General features: G+C 38.6%; 1 protein-coding gene across 1 annotated transcript; it reads left to right on the top strand.

The window, feature by feature from the left end:
• Nucleotides 1–11,583: 11,583 nt before the first annotated feature.
• Nucleotides 11,584–18,472, top strand: LOC110057210 (uncharacterized). The gene is made up of 3 exons (XM_089281002.1): nucleotides 11,584–11,785; nucleotides 12,458–12,787; nucleotides 17,484–18,472. Exons 1-3 carry the CDS (start codon nucleotides 11,686–11,688, stop codon nucleotides 18,341–18,343), a joined length of 1,290 nt encoding a protein of 429 aa, XP_089137128.1. The 5' UTR covers nucleotides 11,584–11,685; the 3' UTR covers nucleotides 18,344–18,472.
• Nucleotides 18,473–20,390: the final 1,918 nt, after the last annotated feature.

Raw genomic sequence — 20,390 nt, 5'->3', positions numbered from 1 at the left:
GCCAAGTCGACAAATAGCAGTTCTCGCATCTATCTGCAACTCTTCGACGTCGTTCGACATTTCGACGGCCTTTTCTGTCACGTCGGGGTCACCAAATGTTGCACATTACTTTAATCACGCGAAAACAACTAGTAAACTACGTTAACATGTACAAAACGTTTCTCCTCGACTGTCGTTTCTTACTATCTTGTTTTTCCTCGTGGGATCCATTTTCTCAATCCCATAATAATCACTTGGGCTAGTCCCAGTTACTCTCGTCCTGCTTGCTACATTCGCAAATATACAGAGAACTTCTTCCCATCCCTTCCATGACAAGTCAACCTGGCAACCACCCGTTCAAAACTCGGTTGCTATAGAAAATTTCTTGGAGGAAACCAATCTCGAACTTGCTTCAGCAGTTTTCCGCCCTGAAATTGATAACATTTCAGCGAACGAAATAAATGCTATTAGCGCACTAAAATGCAACAGCAAAATTAACCTTAAAAAAGCTGATAAAGGAACAACAACGATCATCCACGATACTGCACAAAAGATGGATGAAGGCTTACAACACCTCGACCTAATGACTCACACATGGTTAACAATCGGTCTTAAACAACCACGTATAACAAAATTTTATACGCTGACTAAAATTCATAAGAAAACACCATGCAGTCGGCAGACCAATCGTTTCTGGGAGTAGTGGTCCAACAGAGCGTATTTCTAGTTTTGTAGACTCACTACTACAACCTGTAGCTATTGCAATAAAACAAGAGTCCTACATAAAAGACACTACCGACTTCATCAATTTTATCGAAAACACGCAAATTCCAGACAATGTGATACTAGCTACCCCTGACGTTAGTTCTCTATACACCAAAATTCCTCAAGAAGAAGGAATTGACATTGTTTGCCGCTGTTACGAAGATCACTATGAGCAGAAATTACCTATCCCGACAAGCGATTTACGGGAACTAATGCGGCTCATGCTTGAAGAAAACTCCTGTAAGTTTAATGAGAAACACTTCGTACAAACTCACGGCATTGCTATGGGAACTAAAATGGCGGTCGCTTTCTCGGTTATTTTCATGATGGACCTTGAAAAACGACTGCTAGCGCTAGCCCACTGAAACCCTTCGTTGGGAAGAGGTTTATCGATGACATAGTTTCTTTGTGGAACATTCCAATGGAAGAAGTTTCCATTTTTGTTAACTTCGCTAACTCGTTCCACTCTACAATCAAATGTACTTGTGAAATGTCATCCGAACGCGCTGTTTTTCTCGACACAGAGGTATTCAAAGGACCTCGCCTTTCAACTCTTAAAATTCTCGATTCACAAACCTACTGCAAGCCCACTGAAACTTTTCAGTATATACACTTCCCATCCTGCCACCCATTCGATACGAAAAAGGGTTTTATCAAAGGAGAAACATTACCTTTTTTAAGAACCAACTCAGTCAAAGAGAATTTTAATAAATACAAACGAGATTTTGAGCAAGACTCTACAACAGAGGCTAGCCCACGGCGCTCGTTCATTAAATCTTGACTGAAGTTTAGTTCTCAGACAGAACAGAGGCTCCTCGTAACAAAACAAAGAAGGCGAAAGAAATTTTACCGTTTGTTACTTCTTATAACCTGGCCACACCGAATCTTAAAACATCAGTAAAAGCCACAACATCACAATTTCTTGATTTTATCGACTAAATGGTTTTCGAATAATTTTTGTTTTTATTATTATTGCGTCAGGATTGCGTTACAGTGTAAGCCAAGAATTGCTTTTCTGGGGTCACCATACGTTACTTTCTTTCAGCTTAAATGTACAATTATTCGCTACATGGGTTTCATTCTTGTAAAGACACATAACTCTGTTACAAGAAAATAACGAGAGAATATCGTTTAGTTCGAGATTTTAACTTTGTTAACTTTACGAAGTTTACTTTGGTGTACTCGAACAGATACATTCGTAAACAGACTCTCTAACCTTTCTGCTCTTGTTGCTCAGACGTTCTTGAGTTCGTGGTGGTATTCTACTTGGTTCACGATCACGTCTAAAAGCACGATGACGCTTCTGAAGATGTTTTTTATCAAGTTGAAGAGTTGATAGCTCCGGTTGATATCTCCTTTGGTATAACACGATTCTTGATAAATTCACTCAAAATGTTCGCTCGTAGATTGATCTCTCGTGGGGCTTGCAGACCGACCCGTTCCGAAAACGCTTAACGTCCTTCAGTGTTGGTCTACGGCGAACGGTGTGTTCGTTTGTATGCTATTTCATCGCCCTAGAAATCATGGAATCTGTGCTAACTTTTCACGACGACAACTTCACTAAATTCCATGTGCTGTACGCATGCACAGTTGACGTGCATGTGACATGTGCTTTAGAGACCAGAGGGCGATTTGTGACTGAACGAGGAAAAAAAAAAATAGAGCCGAAATTTAAACCCAGGTCTCACTGCCTGGGTAATTCGGCGAGATAAGCTTATAAGTTAAGCCGATATCTTTAATAATATGTACTTATTGACTGAGTGGAAGGGACGGACGGGAAAATATTTGGCTCGAGGTCAGGACGTACGGACCAAGCGCAGCGAAGTCTGTGCGTCCTGACCGAGAGCCAAATATTTTCCCGTCCGGCCCGACCTCACTCAGTCAATAAGCATTTTATCATATGACCATTATTATTATTATTATTATTTTTTTTCATATTCATTTTTTTTGGTGGAACAAGGACACGCGCGTGGCAGCATTGCTTCGTTTCGCGCGCATTTTCAAAGAGTCAATGATTTCACGCAATTCATTTGGTAAGCCAGTGAAGTGTATCGGCACCACAAGTTGTTTACAAACTGCAAAATACAAATATTCTGACCAACTTTTCAAGCAAACGCTCTCATTTTGGCAAAATGTCATCTGAATTTGTTACAGCCGAGAGTAGCTGTAAAGAAAAAGAAATCAACTGTACAAAACTTGCACGCAAGATTTTACTCTAATCTTCTTCGTCTGAAGACTCGATAACGTGGCGGCGGTGTTTCTTCAGAGCTGAAATGCCAAGAGCTTGATTTGAGCTGGAAGCTTCAGGAAGGACAAGATTCTGGATGTTTAGCACCCAAATGCTTGCTCCTAAATATAAGCTGCTTGTTGGTATGGATCATTGGACGTTGCCGCTGCTTGTATGAGCTTGGAGATTTTCCATCGGTGCATTTGGCTTCGGTTTGGGCTTGGAGTTGTTTTCTTTCTCACTGAGTATTTTCGACATCTGCCGTTGCTGCTCACTGGACGCCACAGCATAGCTATCCAGACTTTTAAGACTCTTATGACCACTTAGTTGGGCTACATTACTGTGGGATACTCCCGAATCTAGGAGGGTCTTGATACATGTTTTACGTACGGAATGGTTGGTAAATTTAACGCCTGTAGACATTGGCAAATTTTTCGAAGCGCTGGAAAGGAACTCGCCAATTTTGTTCTTTCCCATGGGGCTGTTTAGGAACCAAATTTTATCTTATGGATTTCGCCGGTGACGAATAGCTAGGAAGAATGGGCTTTCTGGCGATTTGGCTTCTCCTGGTCTCCTGTATACAAATTCTTTGAAGCAAGACACTGGACATTTCCTGTCGCCTGTTTCGTACGCTTTCGGACGGAAAGATCTTTGGTGTTCATTTTCATCGCCATGGCGGGTTTTACTCTCTCTCTCTCTCTCGGTTGTCCACTCCAGGTATTCTTCACTACTTGCTTCGTCTTTTTTCAAAGCGATGTCACCAAATTTAATCTGTCTTGCTTCATGTCTTGCTCGGTGCCCAAAGTGAAGAGTCAGTAAAAACCACATCGTACGCGCAAGTACTTCAGGCTCATGGACACCAAACTGGTTTTCTTCAAAAATGCGTTCAACATCTTCGTTTGTCAGAGCTACAGTGGCGTTCGGTTTGTTTCCTTTACCCTGCTTCCTGAGTTCTCGACGTTTGGATTTCAGGACCTCTCTCGATACCTTGAATTCTTCGTCCTTGAGGATGTTTACCTTCGCGTTGTTGTCATCCAGGAATCGCTGGATACTTCGCGAGAAGGGGGACGTGGTGTCAGGTTCGAATTCTGAGTTGTCCTTTTTATTAGCAGTGATATAAAAAATTGCACAACAGACTGTCCAGGTCTTCTGGGGGGATTTCCACGACCTTTCGTTTTTCGCCACACTCATTTAGAAATCTCTGAAATACGTTCATATCGTAAGTTGTTTTTTTTTCACGGTGTTTGCTTGTTGTTGGCTCGTAATAAATTTCTTAATTTCTTGATTCGAGAGTAGTGACTTTCTTTCTGTTGCTTCGTTGTGAGTAGGTAATCGCAGCATTTCAGCGTCCGACAGTTCACCGGGATAATAGAATTCAATGTCCGAATGTTCGCTTTCACTCATTTTCAAGAAAACACTTTGTAGCAACAAAATTGTTTCGCATTGTTTTTGCGGGGCCGTACGCATTTCTAGTAGGGCCGAACGCGTTTTTCCCGCCCTATCACCTCGACGTGTACGGCCCTCAAACGGGAACTTTTTTCTTATGGTTTTCCAAGGAAATTGCGCGCGGGGCCGTACGGGTCATATGATAAGAGTTTATAGTCTTCCTTATTAGCCGATTTGAAACCATGCTGTGAAAAATTTGATAAATTTCAAACAATAAGACTAGAGTCATTGTTGAATATAAAGTTGCATAGTGTAAACAAATAAGCTTAAAAGTAACAAAGCTGTATTTGTAAATACAGCCAGACGCGTTTTAAAGTTTTCTTTGTGTTAGTAGTGACAACCTCTACGTAGGAAGGAAAACCATTGATTTGTTATATTGACAGCTTTTGACGCTTGTATGATGTCATTCGTTTACAAAGTATGGAGACTTCTTCGTTTTATTTGTTCAATTTATTGGGTTCGGTGAAATACCCCACTGAATTTCTCTTAAGGTTATTGGTAAAAGACAGGTAAATTTGTAAACTTGAACACGGCAAGTCTTCCCGGCTTCTTAATGCATTTCTTGTCTTTAACTGGAATAATGATCAATCTTAAACGAATTTTCTGTAACATTTCTGTCATCCTCCTGGCAGGTTCAACCTTGCCGGACAGGCCATTAGGGGAGAGCCCTGACTAATAGCCTCCTGGCCTTCCAGGTTGGGGGTATAGTGTGAGGTTGAAAACCTCACTCTGTAAAAGAGACTTTGTCACGGAAACGCCAACAAGAAATCTTAAACCTTAAAATTAATTTTTAAGGGGCACAGTGGAAGACAAGCTCGACCTGTTTCTAGGAATTAAAAAAAAAAATCCGTGGATGTTAAACTTCCAGAGACCGAGTACCCCATCCCGAAAAGAGCGAATAAATATGTAAGCAGTACAAAACCCTTATACATGTAGTACGAACTTGATGAGCAAAAATTATGTGGAATGATGATGAAAAAGAAAATAATGCGTCTAAACGATAAAGCAAATTGACAAATCAGTAAAATCCTTAACCAGAAAATATGTTGTCTCAAATTTATTCGCCTCGTTGAATTCAAATACACCACAAACCTGTTACGACAGGTTGTTTTACTCATCTCAAATTCTATTGCGTCGTCTGTGTATTTCATTATTATATTCTTGATGTGAGTTATGTCATGGGTTTTACTTGCGTTTCTCTGTTCTGGATCACGCTTGCGTGATTTGCTTAAGTATACAATTATGATTATTCCCTAGAGCATGAACTTTTTGTGAAGAAACTGAAATTCTCGTGAGAACCTCTCAAAGTAGGATCAGCTTGGCTGTCCCAAGCAGTTTCCTCATTAATAAAATTGGTTTGTCTTGTCACTTAAGAGAAAATTTGTAACTCTCTTGGAAAACAAGAAAGGTTTCTACGTAAATTGATGAAAGATCCATTGCCAGATGATGCAAATTAAATATTTATCAAAGCTACGAGAAACGCCAAGTTTAAGCTTTTGGAGACGTCGTTATGGGCAAGATTTTTAAAGGTCCCCAACTTGAGTAAAAAACCATTTCTACTGAAACAAAATCTGTTTGTATTTTAACCCCAGTCAAGTCTTTCTTCTGGTTTTTGAAGCCTTTTACAAGCCCTGCGTACAGTGAAAGAGTGAACAAATATATGACCTTTCAAAACTGACAGTCCGAGCAGGTTATCTTAACAAGACATGTGCTATTGAAGTGGCTTCTCGGATAAACTGAACATAGCAATTAATTGGTTTTTGCGTGTCTATGAAGTCCAACAATTAAAATAAACCAAGTGCAACCTACATGTACATGCCCCCAATGCTATTCTGACAATCAAGCGAAACTTTGAAATGGATGCGAATAAAAATTCAAAAAATCCTGCTAATCATCTTGAACTTGCCGAGTTTTAAATACTGTAAATCCTCGAATTAGCCCTGCCCCGCCCCCCTTCCTCGAATAAGGGTCCCCTAGTAATAAGCGCCCTCCTATCGACCAAAATTTAAAGTAAGCGCCCCCATCTCCGCCCTCCACTTTGTGGACTAGTAATTAGACAAAAAAAAGAATATACATATTATTCGTCGTGAATAATCACTTTCATCCAGCCTTTTTTACACAGTCATTAGCAATTTACATCTTTACAATACGGGACACATGTTTTCTTTTCTTCTCATTTGCATCCTACAATTTCGGGGTTCGTTTCTAAACACGTTAAGTTTAGAGAAAAATTATAAGTACTAACGGTACCGCCCTTTAAACTTTGGATCAGTTTTTCTATGTCGATAAACAGCTTATGTTGTTGCTTTTCGCGCAGATGATGTATTAAAAAAAAAATGATCATGTCAGGGCACGATTGAGGAAAAATTAAATAAGCGCCCCCTCCCCCTCTCTCTGTCTTTCTGTCTCTCTCTCGATTTAGCGCCCCCTCGAATAGGCGCCTTCGGTCGCTAATTCCAGTAATTACGATAGAATGAATGAGTGAAAAGTTTGAAGAACCTCTCAAAATATATGTTCTCTTTAATAGACAAATTTATGAGTATATATTAACCTATCGAACCGTTGGATCAGCACGGTAATGAAATTTATAACAAACATTTCTTGCTAAAAGTGCATTTTTAATACATTAAATTCGTCCCATTCTCTCACGACATTAAAGACCTGTCTTCTCTAAATTCAGCGGTGACGCATTTTTTTTCTTTTTTTTTAACCATCGCTCACATTTGAAATAAAAAGAGTCGCTGTCATTGCCCTGTCTCTTTATTTCTGTGCTGATGATGCCCAGTGTTTTCTCTGGAAGATCGCCAATGGTAAACACGAGAAGTGAGAAAAAGTAGTGTTCTTGCTTATCGCTAAGATGTTGAAATTAAAAGTCAATATACATAAACTTTAGTTTTCAAACTGTAGAATATATGACCTTTCATAACTGACAGCCCAAAGCAGATCATTTCAACAAAACATGTGCAGTTGCAGTGGCTTCTCGAAGAAATTGGTAATATGGCAATTGAGTCCGAGATGTGAAGGGTACAAGTGGTAGAGAGGTGCCTTTATTATAGGTTATTGTCACAGCACGTGTTTGGTTGTTACCCGTCTGGTAAGCGTAATTTCCCTAGGTGAAGTTGTTAATTTGGATACGCATGACGATTTTCTCGGTCTCTATCAGCTACTTAAGCTTAATTCGACTAAAAAGCTCTATCGTTTAGTATACTGTCGTTATCAAGAGATTGACCCCTGATCTGAAAGCTATTTTCCTTTAACAAATGCAAGGTCAATGTTATTTGAAAGACGAACATTCAAATGGAATAAGTGTTGTCAAAACTTTCTTGGAAATTCTATTTAGGCTTAAAATCTAATAGCTAATCAGGACAAGATAATCTATGTAACATTGGTGAGAATCAGAACTGTATTCTCTTAGCTTTAAATCAAAAGAATGATCAAACCAGCCCTGCTAACTTTTATTTTTTCCATTAACATGTGTTTTAATTCGTTTGCAAAGTAAAATAGCTTGTCCGAAAAAAGACTGGAAAACACTTCTTTGTTCATTTGCTTCCATAGAATATCCTTACCTATTTTCCCGACTATTATTTAGTCGATCAGAATCTAACCTGTTCCCATTTGATGTTATGATGTTTTAAAGATACGCTCTATAATTTTTGTTTCCAAACATTGAAAACATAAGAAACATCATTTCGTCTTACTTTTCAAGACTGTTAATTTTCTTGGCTCCTTTTTAACTTTTTTTAAAGCTCTATGTTAACCTTGAAACATCTATCGCTACCGGTCTAATGAATTCAACTCGAGAGTATGATTTGGTTGGGTAAACTTTTAAGTACTAAACAGTCAAAATGTTGAATTCGGAGCTGATCAAAGACCAAAATTGCAAATGCAACAATGGCTGAATCTCGATATAACTGAAATCGGAAACCTTCTTATTTCGGCAAATTACAATTTTCTTTTCTGGTATTTGACAACATTTTGTCAGTTAAACAATTTTTGTCATTAGCTTTGCCGGAAATACGACTTTATTTCTCTCAGAAGGTAGGGTTAGAAGTTAGTGGAACATTCAGTGCACGACATTCATTAGAGTTTTGTAATGTGATTGAAGAGACAAATACAAATCCCTTCCAAGCAAATTTAAAGTTGCAAATATAATCGAAAACTGACAGAAAATGAACTTTCTCAATAGCAATACATTCCCATTTACTTTAAATTTTGTTGTTTAAAAGGCTTTGTCCCTTAATTTTATTTTCAAATACACTTTGTGATCCCATTGTTCCACAAAACTTAACAATCCTGGCAAATTGCATATTGGAAATGTGTTACACTTGCTTTTTTTTACCATCCAACTGCAATTAAATATTTTCTTTGACATAAAAACTAACGATAACAAATCACAACGTCTCGACCTCTTCGAGTTCATTTTCAAACGCGAGTAAAAATATATTTATAAGATTAGCATAAACATGTTTCTTGCAGTAAAAATACTTGAAAAATGTCACGAACGGTAAAATGCAATAAAATATGTAACGTAAGAGATAGAATAAGTTAAAGAGGACCTAAGACAATGAGACAATAAAACAATTCTAATAACCTTAAAGAACTGGTCTAAACAAATAATTTAGCGCGAATTGAATCGCGCTGTTTGTTCAGTCTTGGTTCAGTTGTTCAGTTGTTCAATTCTTTGATCAAAAACAGAAAAAAACAAAAACGAAAAACGAAAATAAGGCAGTCAAATTTGTTCTGACACGTCCTTATATATATTTTTTTTCTAATGTCATCCTGCTTCTTATCCTATTGCTCCCTGGGGTGGTGTCCAACTGCCCATCCTTTGTGCTCTTCTATTTGTTACAAGTGGTGTAAGTGTCGCCAAGTAAATACAAATCACACAGGTCACACGCAAAGCAATATACCAGGCATTGCTGATTTACTAGCGGCGGTTTGACATCCCTCACTTTAATTTCGTCCTTGATATTTCAACTTTTGTAAACCGGGCTAATACGTGCTTTGATTCTTTGATTGAGATCGCCAGGCTGTCTGCCTACTGCAGTTGCAGATTTCTGGTCTTTAAAAGGAAGTACGATTCTCCTTGGAGCTTCTGTCCTCTCAGATACTTGGGTATGTGAATCGATGAATAGGCGGATGGTAGACTGCACCAGATTTTCAGTGTAGCACAGTGGGGCAAAGGACTCTTTAAGGCGTTCACATTCCTCATGAAATAATTTTTACTCAAACTTGAAAATGACCTCGGAGAGGTCGAAACGTCGTGATTTTTTATCGTTAGTTTTTATTACAAAAACCAACTGCAACTCTCGTAGTCACCAGACACATGTAAACAGGTTCCAAAACATTCTCGATAGTATATTTTTAGCTCAAGAAAAATGAAACATTATAGATTTGTATTTGTCATTAAACGCGTTCTCTTAATTATTATCTGAAAAATTTTGCAGGTGTAAAATTGAAAAGTGTTCATTTATACAAATGAGTTGCCGACTAACAGTTAACAACACTCCAGATCCATTTAGACAAATAATTGTTATTTCCGAACATGGAACTAGTTTATTTAATCAGCGAAATTTCGCGAAAAATCTTCTGGTACAAGCAAGTTTTTAACAATCTGAATTTGTGTCATTCTGTCCTGCAGGTATATTGTTTGCAAATTGCTTGTTGGCGCAGTTTTAATCTCATGCGCTAAATTGAGATGGAAGCGTTCTTGGTGAAATTGTTTTCCTATTACATGGAATCACGATTGTACTGACGACATCTGGTGTTGTGGGTAACTTTTTGAAATAAGATTGCAAAGAGACAGAATCATATTAATTTCCACCTTGGAAAGAAAAACTACTATTGTAAATCTGCCACTTTAAATTCTAAGTACATTCAAATAGAGAAGAAAATGTATCAACCTCTACCGAGGCAGTAAAAAATGCCGACATACCGGTCCTGAATCTGCGTAATATTTACGCCGATAGAAATAAATGAACCAGAAACTGAAGAGGCAGTGGAAATAGGGCAAAGAATCTTCGCTTGAATCCAACGTTCCTCAATTGAAATCAAATCTACTCCACGCTTAGCTTGTAAAATTTAAATATATCGGTAAATACCATCGCATAGTGGGATGATGATCTGTTTAATCGTCAAAACTCTAAAAATGTATTTTTGGCCATGGAAAAGTCTTATACAATGAAAATGTGTCCTCTTCTGACTTAAAAGAGTGGCACAGGGGTGGGAATTGCCAGTAATTCTATTTTTTCATATTCGCACAAGTTGATGATGTGATCTGTTTAATTGTCAAAACTAGCTCTTAAGAAGATCTTTTCTAAAGCTTTTGTGGGAAGGTCTCAAAGATCCCATTTTCCACGGAAACGTAATAGCGTTAGCTCAAAAATAGTTTCGTCGTTCATTAACTGAAATAAACCAAGTTTAACTTACTGCTTCCAATTCATTTGACATTAAGACGAAAATTGAAAACTGGTGAAACTGAAAAACTTTGAAAACCTGTTCGTCATCCTCAGTTTTTAAGAACCATACAGACAATATTTTCCGCCGTATTGAAATATTTTTTAAGGAAACTATTTTACGTTTCAGTAACTGACGATTTAGGCTAATTGAAATCGAACATCCCCCATCTTCCTACCTCCTTGTGCGATTGAAATATTTCAGTGAATATCATCACAACGTGCTACAGGAGAAGCTGTTTAATTGTGTGACGAAAATTTGTCCTTTACTGTGTTCACAGTGGAGCATAGACGCGATATTGCCATTAATTCTACTAAACTGAAAGCTTTGAATTCATGACAAGCACTCTTAAAATTTCACGTTCCCTATATAAATGCAATACCATGAATAAACAAGATCAATCTGCGTATGTCTAAAAGCCCTTGGATGTTAACAGGCAATTCCAGCAATAAAGCTAACTTCTCAAATGTGTAAAAATAATCTGTAAAACTGGAAAATTCTGAAAAGGCTGTTCTAACTCTTAAGTTTTAAAGAGCCTCTCAAACAATATTTTTCGCTCTAGTGAACTCCACTTTTGAAAACTATCGTAGTTTTCGGAGAATTAAGTAATAAGATGAAAAATTTAGAAGTACATATTGTCCTATCAGGCTATTGGACAAACAATGCATTAGTGAAATTCCTAAGAAACAACTCTTGCTATAAGTTCATTTCCAATACGCTAAACTTGCATCATTCTCTCACGAGGTTACATTCCTCTCTATTCTCAGTAAACTCAGTATTGGCACATTTTTTTACCCTCGTTCACAGTTGAGATGAAAACGCTCGTTGTTAAAATGTTTCTCTCTCTCTTTATTTCTATGCTGATGATGCCCAGTGTCTTACCTGGAAGACTGGCAGTGAGAAACAAGACAGGTGAGAAAAAGTAGTCTTTTTGCTTCTCGCTAAGATTGTGAAATTAAAAGTGGATACACATATATATTAGTTTTCAAACCCTAAGGGACTTTAAAGCACTCCACGTTAATTTGCCACATGTTTCTAATGAATCTCACGTCAGAACTGCAATTTAGATCCAACCCGCTAAAAATCGACATTAAACAAAACAAAAATTAACAATCGAGAAACTATCTTCCGAATTCATGAATCCTTTGTTATTTTTGATTTGTGTTTTTCAACTCATTTTGTTCAAGCTTTTACTTGTTTTCAACCAGCAGCCATACTTAAATTTGATTTCGTTTTGATAGCTTTTAAACCCCGAGTTTCTTATATGGGCAAGAGGATTTTTAATCTGTGAGAAGCAGATACAAGAAAAAGTACTAGATATCTTGGCAAGTACAAAAAAGCTTTGGGGAAGCAGCATTTGTAAAGTAGAAAAATTCTCACATACCGTAAAGAATTCTCAGAGATCCCTCTTTCAGTTTATAAAGGGGTTAAAACGAAAATTTCGTTTTCGGTCAGTTACGCCTTGACTCCAATTAACAATAAAAAAAAAAAACAAAAACAAAAACAAAAAAAACTACGGACCTTTGATTTATTTACGAACAATTCAACTAAAAATGTTTATATTTTATCTTCCTTGTGAACTAGGTAACAATAAGAACAGCACTGAAGATGACTACAATCAAGATGTTACAGGGATACGACGAGCGGCTAATCTTCCAAACAACATTTTTCTTAATTATAACCACAACTGCTTCTTACAATACTTTTTAAACGGACAGCCACCAGTTGGGTTACGTACTACTAATTTACAGAACATGAGATACATATGTCAACAGAGACAGCCGCCGGGAGTATACTACTACGCGTCGATGCACGATGAAGGTCGAGGAATTCCAGTGTATTCAGCGTACGTTTTGTATGCGGGAAACGTTAATTTTCAAGCACAAAATGTAGATGGATGGATCCAAACTCCCGGTAACGTATTTACATGTACAAAAAACTAAAAGAGGGTGAGGAGTGAGCGAGTTAATTCCCATATAGACCTTATTCCGAAAGTAATGCCTTCTAAATTAGATTTGACATAGTAGCCTTCCCATGTTATGTATTGCTACATAAAATGCTTAGAAACGTCATACGCGAAAAATGAAAATGGGTGTAGAGGCGTTTGGGCTGTCCACGTGACTAAACTTCGGCCCAGAGGATCGGTAACTGATTTCGATACGCTTGGGTATAGACCTCTCTATTCGGTTAGCCTACGGGGACGAGGGGGGAGAAGAGTACCCGAAGTACCTTATGACGAATTTGCAGTAATGGCGGAGCTCCGGTGTCCCGAAGGGCCGTTAAGCGGAGCCCCATACTCATATAGAAAAGAAAAGGAAACCCATGAATTGATTTTCTCGTGGTTATCATGGCTAGTGGTATTGCTCGTGGGCGCGTACGCACGAAGGCGACGGCGACGGATTTGCGCAAGATAGCGGCCATACTCCAGCTAAAAGGTTAGCAGAGACATGCAACCTTGATTTATAACCTCCTTCATTGATATTGGACATCCATGTTATGGTCAATTGACAACTGTCAAAACAAGGTACCACTGACCAGTATCACGTGACCATATCGTGGGCACAAGTTTCGAGAAACCAGAAACTGCAAGGGACTGCATACGATAAACGCTGCCAACGTAGGATCTACGTGAGATCTGATCAGCCAAAAAAAAAATGTATGAAGACAGACAATAGACTGCAAGGCTGATACTACGTGAAAAACGTTTCGAGACACCAACATGACAAGAACAGATAAAGCAGGATCGCAACAGTGGACAGCTGTTTCGCCCTTCTTGGGGCTCGTCAGCACTGTGTAGCGAAGATATGTAACGTCGGCCCAACAGCCAACGTACACAAATTGCAAAATGACCCGTTCACTATATCAAGTTCAGTACTTTGAACTCAATTGCGCCGCGAAACACGCGTTGCCACATCACGTGTTTCGGGGCGCAAGGAGAGAAAATGTCAAGATTGGTTTCTCGAAAAGCAAAAGGATAAATGTGGCTGGACGAGGCCAGCCTAAACATTTAAACATTCATCCGCATGGCCAGTACAATGTTTTAAAATCAAAGCTAAGCGTATTGGATGTTTAAATGTTTAAATGTTTAGTGTGGCCTTGTCCAGCCACATTTATTCTTTTGCTTTTCGAGACACCGTCAATCTTGACACATTGTCTCCTTAAATCAGAATTCTCGCTTAACCAGTCCGGAATATGCTGATATATTAGGACATCTCTGATGTCACGAAACTCACGTTTCAACCAATGAGAATGCGTGTTTTGGTTGGAGTGTTGTGTTTCACAACAAACGAAGAGATTCAAGATGGCGGACAAAGAGAGTCGTGAATATTTTCCAGTGCCATGAATGTTGGCCTTCAGGAGGTACATATTTATCTCGAATTGAGTTAAATACTGTCCAAATTATAAAATAAAAGGAAAGTTTGTGTTCGCGTTCCATGTCACCGACAATTCTGCCCAGATAACGATTATCCTCGAACCGAAGGAAGCACTACCGAACGCAATGCGGGCCATGTTTGACGAGCTGCAGTTATCATTCTTTGGAAAGAGACCATACAATCGGTAAGCATCTTTACTCTGCATTTTTCTAAGTACAGAAATGATCGATGTGAGAATTGAGGCTTTCCTCTTATCTAGTGATTATCGGGCCGAAATCGACAGCACGCGCGTGCTCTTATATGCCAGCAAAGATAAATTGTAAATGTCCAAAATGTTATACGTTTTGGCTAAATCGAGGAAATTAAATAATTATTAAAACAGAATTTTCAATAACGGATACGAGTGAGAAATTCTTGTTCTTTTATGCAAAATAAACTAAGCTAGAAAAATGTATCCAAAATTTTGGTATTGTAAGATGCAGGGACAGTCAAAAATTCTATTAATATATTCTTTGTAAATCTGAAATTTCTCCATTTTGGTATTTATTTCAAATATCTCTTGAATCTATTTGTTACTGTTCTAAAAGATATCATGTCTGATTTCCACATTTAAATTATGAAAACTTACATATAACTGCTGACTTTCACAAGTTATTTACCCAAAAATATCAAAATATAATTCCTGGACAGGTTGGCAAGGGAGCATTCACAATCCATCCACGTGTCCCAAGGTTTTATTATATATTTATTTAAAGTGTACAAAATAACTTCAGTCTTGAAAGTGAAATCCATTTTATTTTCTTCACTCTTTAGGTACTCTCGACGTTGAATTTGCCTCTTAGCAGAATGCAGGACCTGAAACAAATCACAAGCGCTTAGAAGATTATTACATTACTTACAGATGTTAATATTATTACCATAAAAAAAAAAAAATGTATTTTTCGTTTTAAAATATGAATTTATTTCGAATGTAGTTACCACATTAGTCTCACTAAATAAGAGATTGCCCTCAAGTGGTCTGATGACTCTTCTGTTTTCTATTTTTTATTACATATTCTTAACCGAACAGATATGTTTCCTGTTCACAACCAATTAATGTTTTGCATTAGTTTCACAATTAGTAATGTTCAACACTCGACGCTACATTCTGAACTCTTGTACCTTTTCAGTCTTTGCTTTCATAAAAATTATTTTGCAAAAATATTACTTTCTGGTACATTCAAGCTTCATGGGGAGGTGAAAAGAATCATCATCTACCAGGAACAGCTGCAGTATGTATAGTTTTTAAAAAATGCTAAAAAAAGAGTACAATGCCCCCTACAAGCCTTAACTTACATGTTTGCATGGCCCTCAACGTCTGATAAATGAACACAAACAATCTCTCTACCCTTTGTGCCATTCCTTGGGATACTGATAGCATCCATTTACAGGGAATCACTGCACTACCCCTGGCCTGTCTGTTTCGCTGCCACTTCTGTGCTGCAGATGGTTTTCAACAGGCTGCTAGCTCTCCAGTGATACAACTTGGGTGCACATTCGGTGAATCCACTAAAACAGAGACCTCCCAAATTTGTTTAATATCGTCGGCGTACATAGCGACGTCTTCTTTCCTCTCTTTTCCCTTTGGTTTTTCCCCAAAAATTCGGCAAAGTACCTCGAGCAGTCGAGTATGCTCTTCTGTGTACTTAAGAGAGAGAAATTGAAAACAACTGTCATAAAAATGAAGGAACGATGCATTACTCAACCCTTATAACAACAGCGGTTCAGGTACACTCGTAAGGCCTCAAATTCAAAGAGAGATTCCAAAATATCGGCGTTGTTTACAACCGTGCAATTTGGCATGATGACACTTTAACAACACTACAACCAGTAAAAAATATTCACAGCGCAATGAAAAATACGTGAATACCAGAAAATAACGCGTACTCTTTACTAACCTTAATATTTGGCCACAAAATCGCGTCTACATCGTCGCTTGACACCAAAAAAACTAAAAGATTAGACGACATTCAACGTTCTCCCACTACCAAAATGGCCGCTTATTCTCCCTCTCGACGTTTGGTCGCAAAAAGTCCTGGATAATGCTGGCCAGACTCTATGCGAGACTGGAAACAACATATTTTCTTTGTCCACATAAAAGGTCCGCCATTTTCCCTGCTAACAATAGCTTCATGACGTCATGACCGTCCTAATTTATCGGAATATTCCGGACTGTTAACTTGAGTTATCTTAACCAGGCTTTGAACAACCCAGCCAAGGAGCTCCGCTTTTAGGCGTGACTAAATCTATATATTAGGTTGACAGAGACATGTAGCCTTGGTTTACCATGTACTTCTTTGATATTGGACATCTATGTTATGATCAATTGACACCTGTCAAAACAAGGTATCCGCTGACCAGTATCACGTGATTATATTGCGGGCTCAAGTTTACAGCTCATCGAGGTCACGTTTTTTTTTTAAGTTGACCGCTGACGAAGTGCTTGTTATCGGTTGGATCGCGGGCTCATGTCAGTTTAACTTGTTGAAAATAGGGCAGGATTTTTTGGAAGCCGGTTAACATTAACCCAGGATTAAAAGTTGACCGAATTATAACTTTTTCCTTTATAAAAATTTTTTTTGCGGCTTTGTTTTGTGTATATAGTGATTATTAAAACTCAAAACAGAAGACCAAACAATATACAGAAAACCTCACCACAAAGTTACAAAACTCAAATCAAAATTCTACCTTCTCCTGGGTTAGCTTAATCGGGCCGTGAACAACCCAGCCCAGGAGCTACACTTTGAGGCTGGCCTAAATCTATATATTTCTGTAAATTGGAAAAGGTCGAGGGCAGTTCAGTAAGCAGGTACAAGACCTGTTATGTGATTATCTTACCTCCAAACGCTTTCAAAACTGTTTCTTGCTAATCTCCTGAAGGTGCCTAGTCGAATGGCATTTTGATTTCTCTGAGCCGCGTACAAGAAAACTGAAAATAGTAGTGTACAAGACTGAAAAACATCACAGAGATAATAGTCAACCAAATAGGAGCAAGGATGGTTAAAAATAGAGAGGATTAACACGAATTAAGAACGACGATCTTGAAAAATTAAGGGTAACCTTTCCAAGTCCTGCAAAAGTAAAACATTCAGGGAATAACAATTGCCTATCTCACCCCTGTCACTTCAAACTTCTCAAATTGTCAATCCTTTTTCTGTTAATATCGTTAGAAATAATTAACTTTACTTTCTTACAAGGCATCCAGAACCAAGCAAGCAATGCAATATACCATAATAACCAGTTGGGATGCCACAAAGGTCACCTGTACCCAGATATGACTGCCTCAGGTAACCCGGCGAATGCCCGGAATAGCGCTCGTTCCACGTATCAATACACCAATGCCGTGCCCCAGTGTGGATCTTTTAACACCGGACAGTGGAGAGTTTGGGAAGGCAATATTCGAGCGTTTGCAGTGCAGACATGCATACCGGCAGGGGGTGTGTTGTTTCTATTAACTGGAATTTCATTCGTTGCTATTCAAAACACTCAACCTCCACAGCCAATTGCAGTTCCGATTGTCTTATTCGCTCCAGGCATATATAAACCTAATTCAATGTGGACTGCGGGCACGTGTCTATACCCAAATGGCCAGTGCGACACCTTTGCAGTGATTGGAAACAACGTGCCAAATCCTCCTGGAATGCTTACACAGGCAATTACCCAAGCAAATCTGGACGCTATTCTTCAGTTCGACATAGCAACTAATGGCCTCAAACGGGACAGATCGAGTCGAAGGGTCAAGCTGTTTCCAGGAGTTAGAAGATGCTCAAATATTAGACTTCCTCGTGACGAGTATCCCCCTAGAAGTGGACACAAAAAGCCTCCTAAACCCCCAAGCTCCAGCCATAAACACTCGAGCTCAAAGCACCAGAGCTCAAAACACTCCAGCTCGAAACACTCCAGCTCGAAACACTCCGGCTCGAAACACTCCAGCTCGGGCTCGAAATCGAAATCGAAACACTCGAGCAAAAGACCTTCGAGCCCAACACATACCTCAAGCTCAAAATACCCAAGCTCGAGACCCTCAAGCTCCAGAAGACCCTCAGGAAGTGGATAAACCTGGAAGCAGTAAAGAATTGTCATACCGTGGACTTGACTAAGAAATATATATGCAATAATGATCCAGAAGAAATTAATGCTTGTAAACGATTAAGCAAGTTAACAAAAATAAACTTCATATCGGTAAGACGTCGTTCGTTGTACTAAGTTTCTTACTGTTATGTGCATTCAATTCGAAACTTCAACGCCTCCCTGAGCAATAGCCTAGGCAATCCTTCGGGAATATGACATTTTGAGGTTTAATTGAACAAATGCCATCAAAAGAGAAGGAAGGCCCGTTACAAGTCATGCGCGCATGGGGAGAGTGAAAAGATGTATTGGGCTTTCAAATCAAGCTATTTTAACAAGACACGTGCAATTGAAGTACCTTTTCGATCGGGGAAAGTTATAATAGCAATTGTGTCCAAGAGATGAAGTTTATAAATGGTATAAGAAGTCTTTATTAACTACTACAATCGGAAGAGTGTAGATATTTATGACGTTTTGAAACTGACAACCCAAGCAGGCTATTTTAACAAAACATGTGCAATTGAAGTGGCTTCTCGGAGAAAGTGATGTAGTTGCAATTATGTTCGCGAGGTGAAGTCTGCAAGTGGTAGAATAAGTCTCTGTTAACTACTCAACATTACGAGCGCAGAAATCTGTGACATTTTAAAACTGACAACCCAAGGAGGTCAAATTAGCAAAACATGTTCAATTGAAGTGGGTCAGATAAATTGATAATGGCAGTTTACAGCTTAATTAGCTTGTGCGAGTGGATGAAGTTGTTCATCTAGACAGAAATGAGGATTTTATTAGTCTCTATGACCTGCTTGCTTTACATCCTACCAAAACTCTGCCTCCTAGCACTTGGTATGTCAAAAGAACAAATTCTTCGGTCACAACGATAGCGGTTTTATAAGGGTTAAATTCTCAAACTGAATCGCATTTTCCTTTACCGAAACTGCGAATATACAAGACCAATGTTTAAAACAAAAACTCATAGAAAATAAATGTTATCAAAAGTTCCTTCGAAATTCCACCTTGGTTTTGTTCTATCAGCTTGAAAGGTCTTTCTTTTAAGTCGAACTAAGCTTAACCTGATCCCATTTGATATCAAGACAGAAGTCTTTGGTGGCCTGAGATTTGTTTCTTTCGGAATAACAAATAAATTTTCGTCCATTGGAGATAAAACTTTCGTGTTTCACGTTTTCTTGTTATTTATTTTTAAACATAGGGACAGTCCCTCCAAAGCATGAAAAGCTTTCTTAAATCGCACCTTTTTAAAAGTGTATTACATCTTTGTTTTCCAACAAAAAACACTGACATTTGGTAGACTTACTAGCTTTCAGATGCTCTCTTAGGTACCATGCTCAGTTTTCCAGATTAATCGATTTTAAATATTGTTTCCAGTGTTTTGCTCTTTTAGAACATGGCTAATGAGTGAGACGTGATCTGCATATCCTAATTGAATTCTGACATACAAAACTCTGAGAAATTCTTCTCAAAACGATTCTTTTCACTGATATCCGATAAATCCTATTTTCAACAAATTGCAATTAATCTCATTCATTGTACCTGTACTTACTTACTTTGGCCCTTTACTCCTCTCGGAACATAGGCCACCAATAACAACTCTCCAGTCTCCTCTGTCCTGAGCTATCCTTTCAAGTTGTTTCCATGTGTGTCCAGTCCTTTTAATGTCCTTTTCAAGCTCCCGCCGCCAGGTGTTCCGTGGTCTCCCTGTCTTTCTTTGACCTTGGGGGTTCCAGTTCAGGGCTTGACGGCTAATGCTACTAGGTGGTTTGCGTAGCGTATGGCCAAGCCAGCTCCATCTCCTTCGTCGGATGTCCTCTTCCACTGGAGTTTGCTGCGTCCTTGCCCATAGGTTCTCATTGCTGATAGTACCTGTAACTCGACCTTATTACTCCTAAAGGCAGTTTCCGGTTTTATTGAAAAAGTGACAGCCATGCACATATATGTTAATCGTCGTTCCCGACCTGTAGTTATGCGGCGGTACGTTAGTTAATATATCCTGAGATAATTACATTAAAAAAGAAAGTTGG

The sequence above is a fragment of the Orbicella faveolata genome, unplaced genomic scaffold (genome assembly GCF_042242905.1).
Source record: "Orbicella faveolata isolate gen_17 unplaced genomic scaffold, um_ofav_v1 contig_48, whole genome shotgun sequence".
Classification (NCBI taxonomy): domain Eukaryota; kingdom Metazoa; phylum Cnidaria; class Anthozoa; order Scleractinia; family Merulinidae; genus Orbicella; species Orbicella faveolata.
This window is presented reverse-complemented; position numbering and strand designations above follow the sequence as displayed.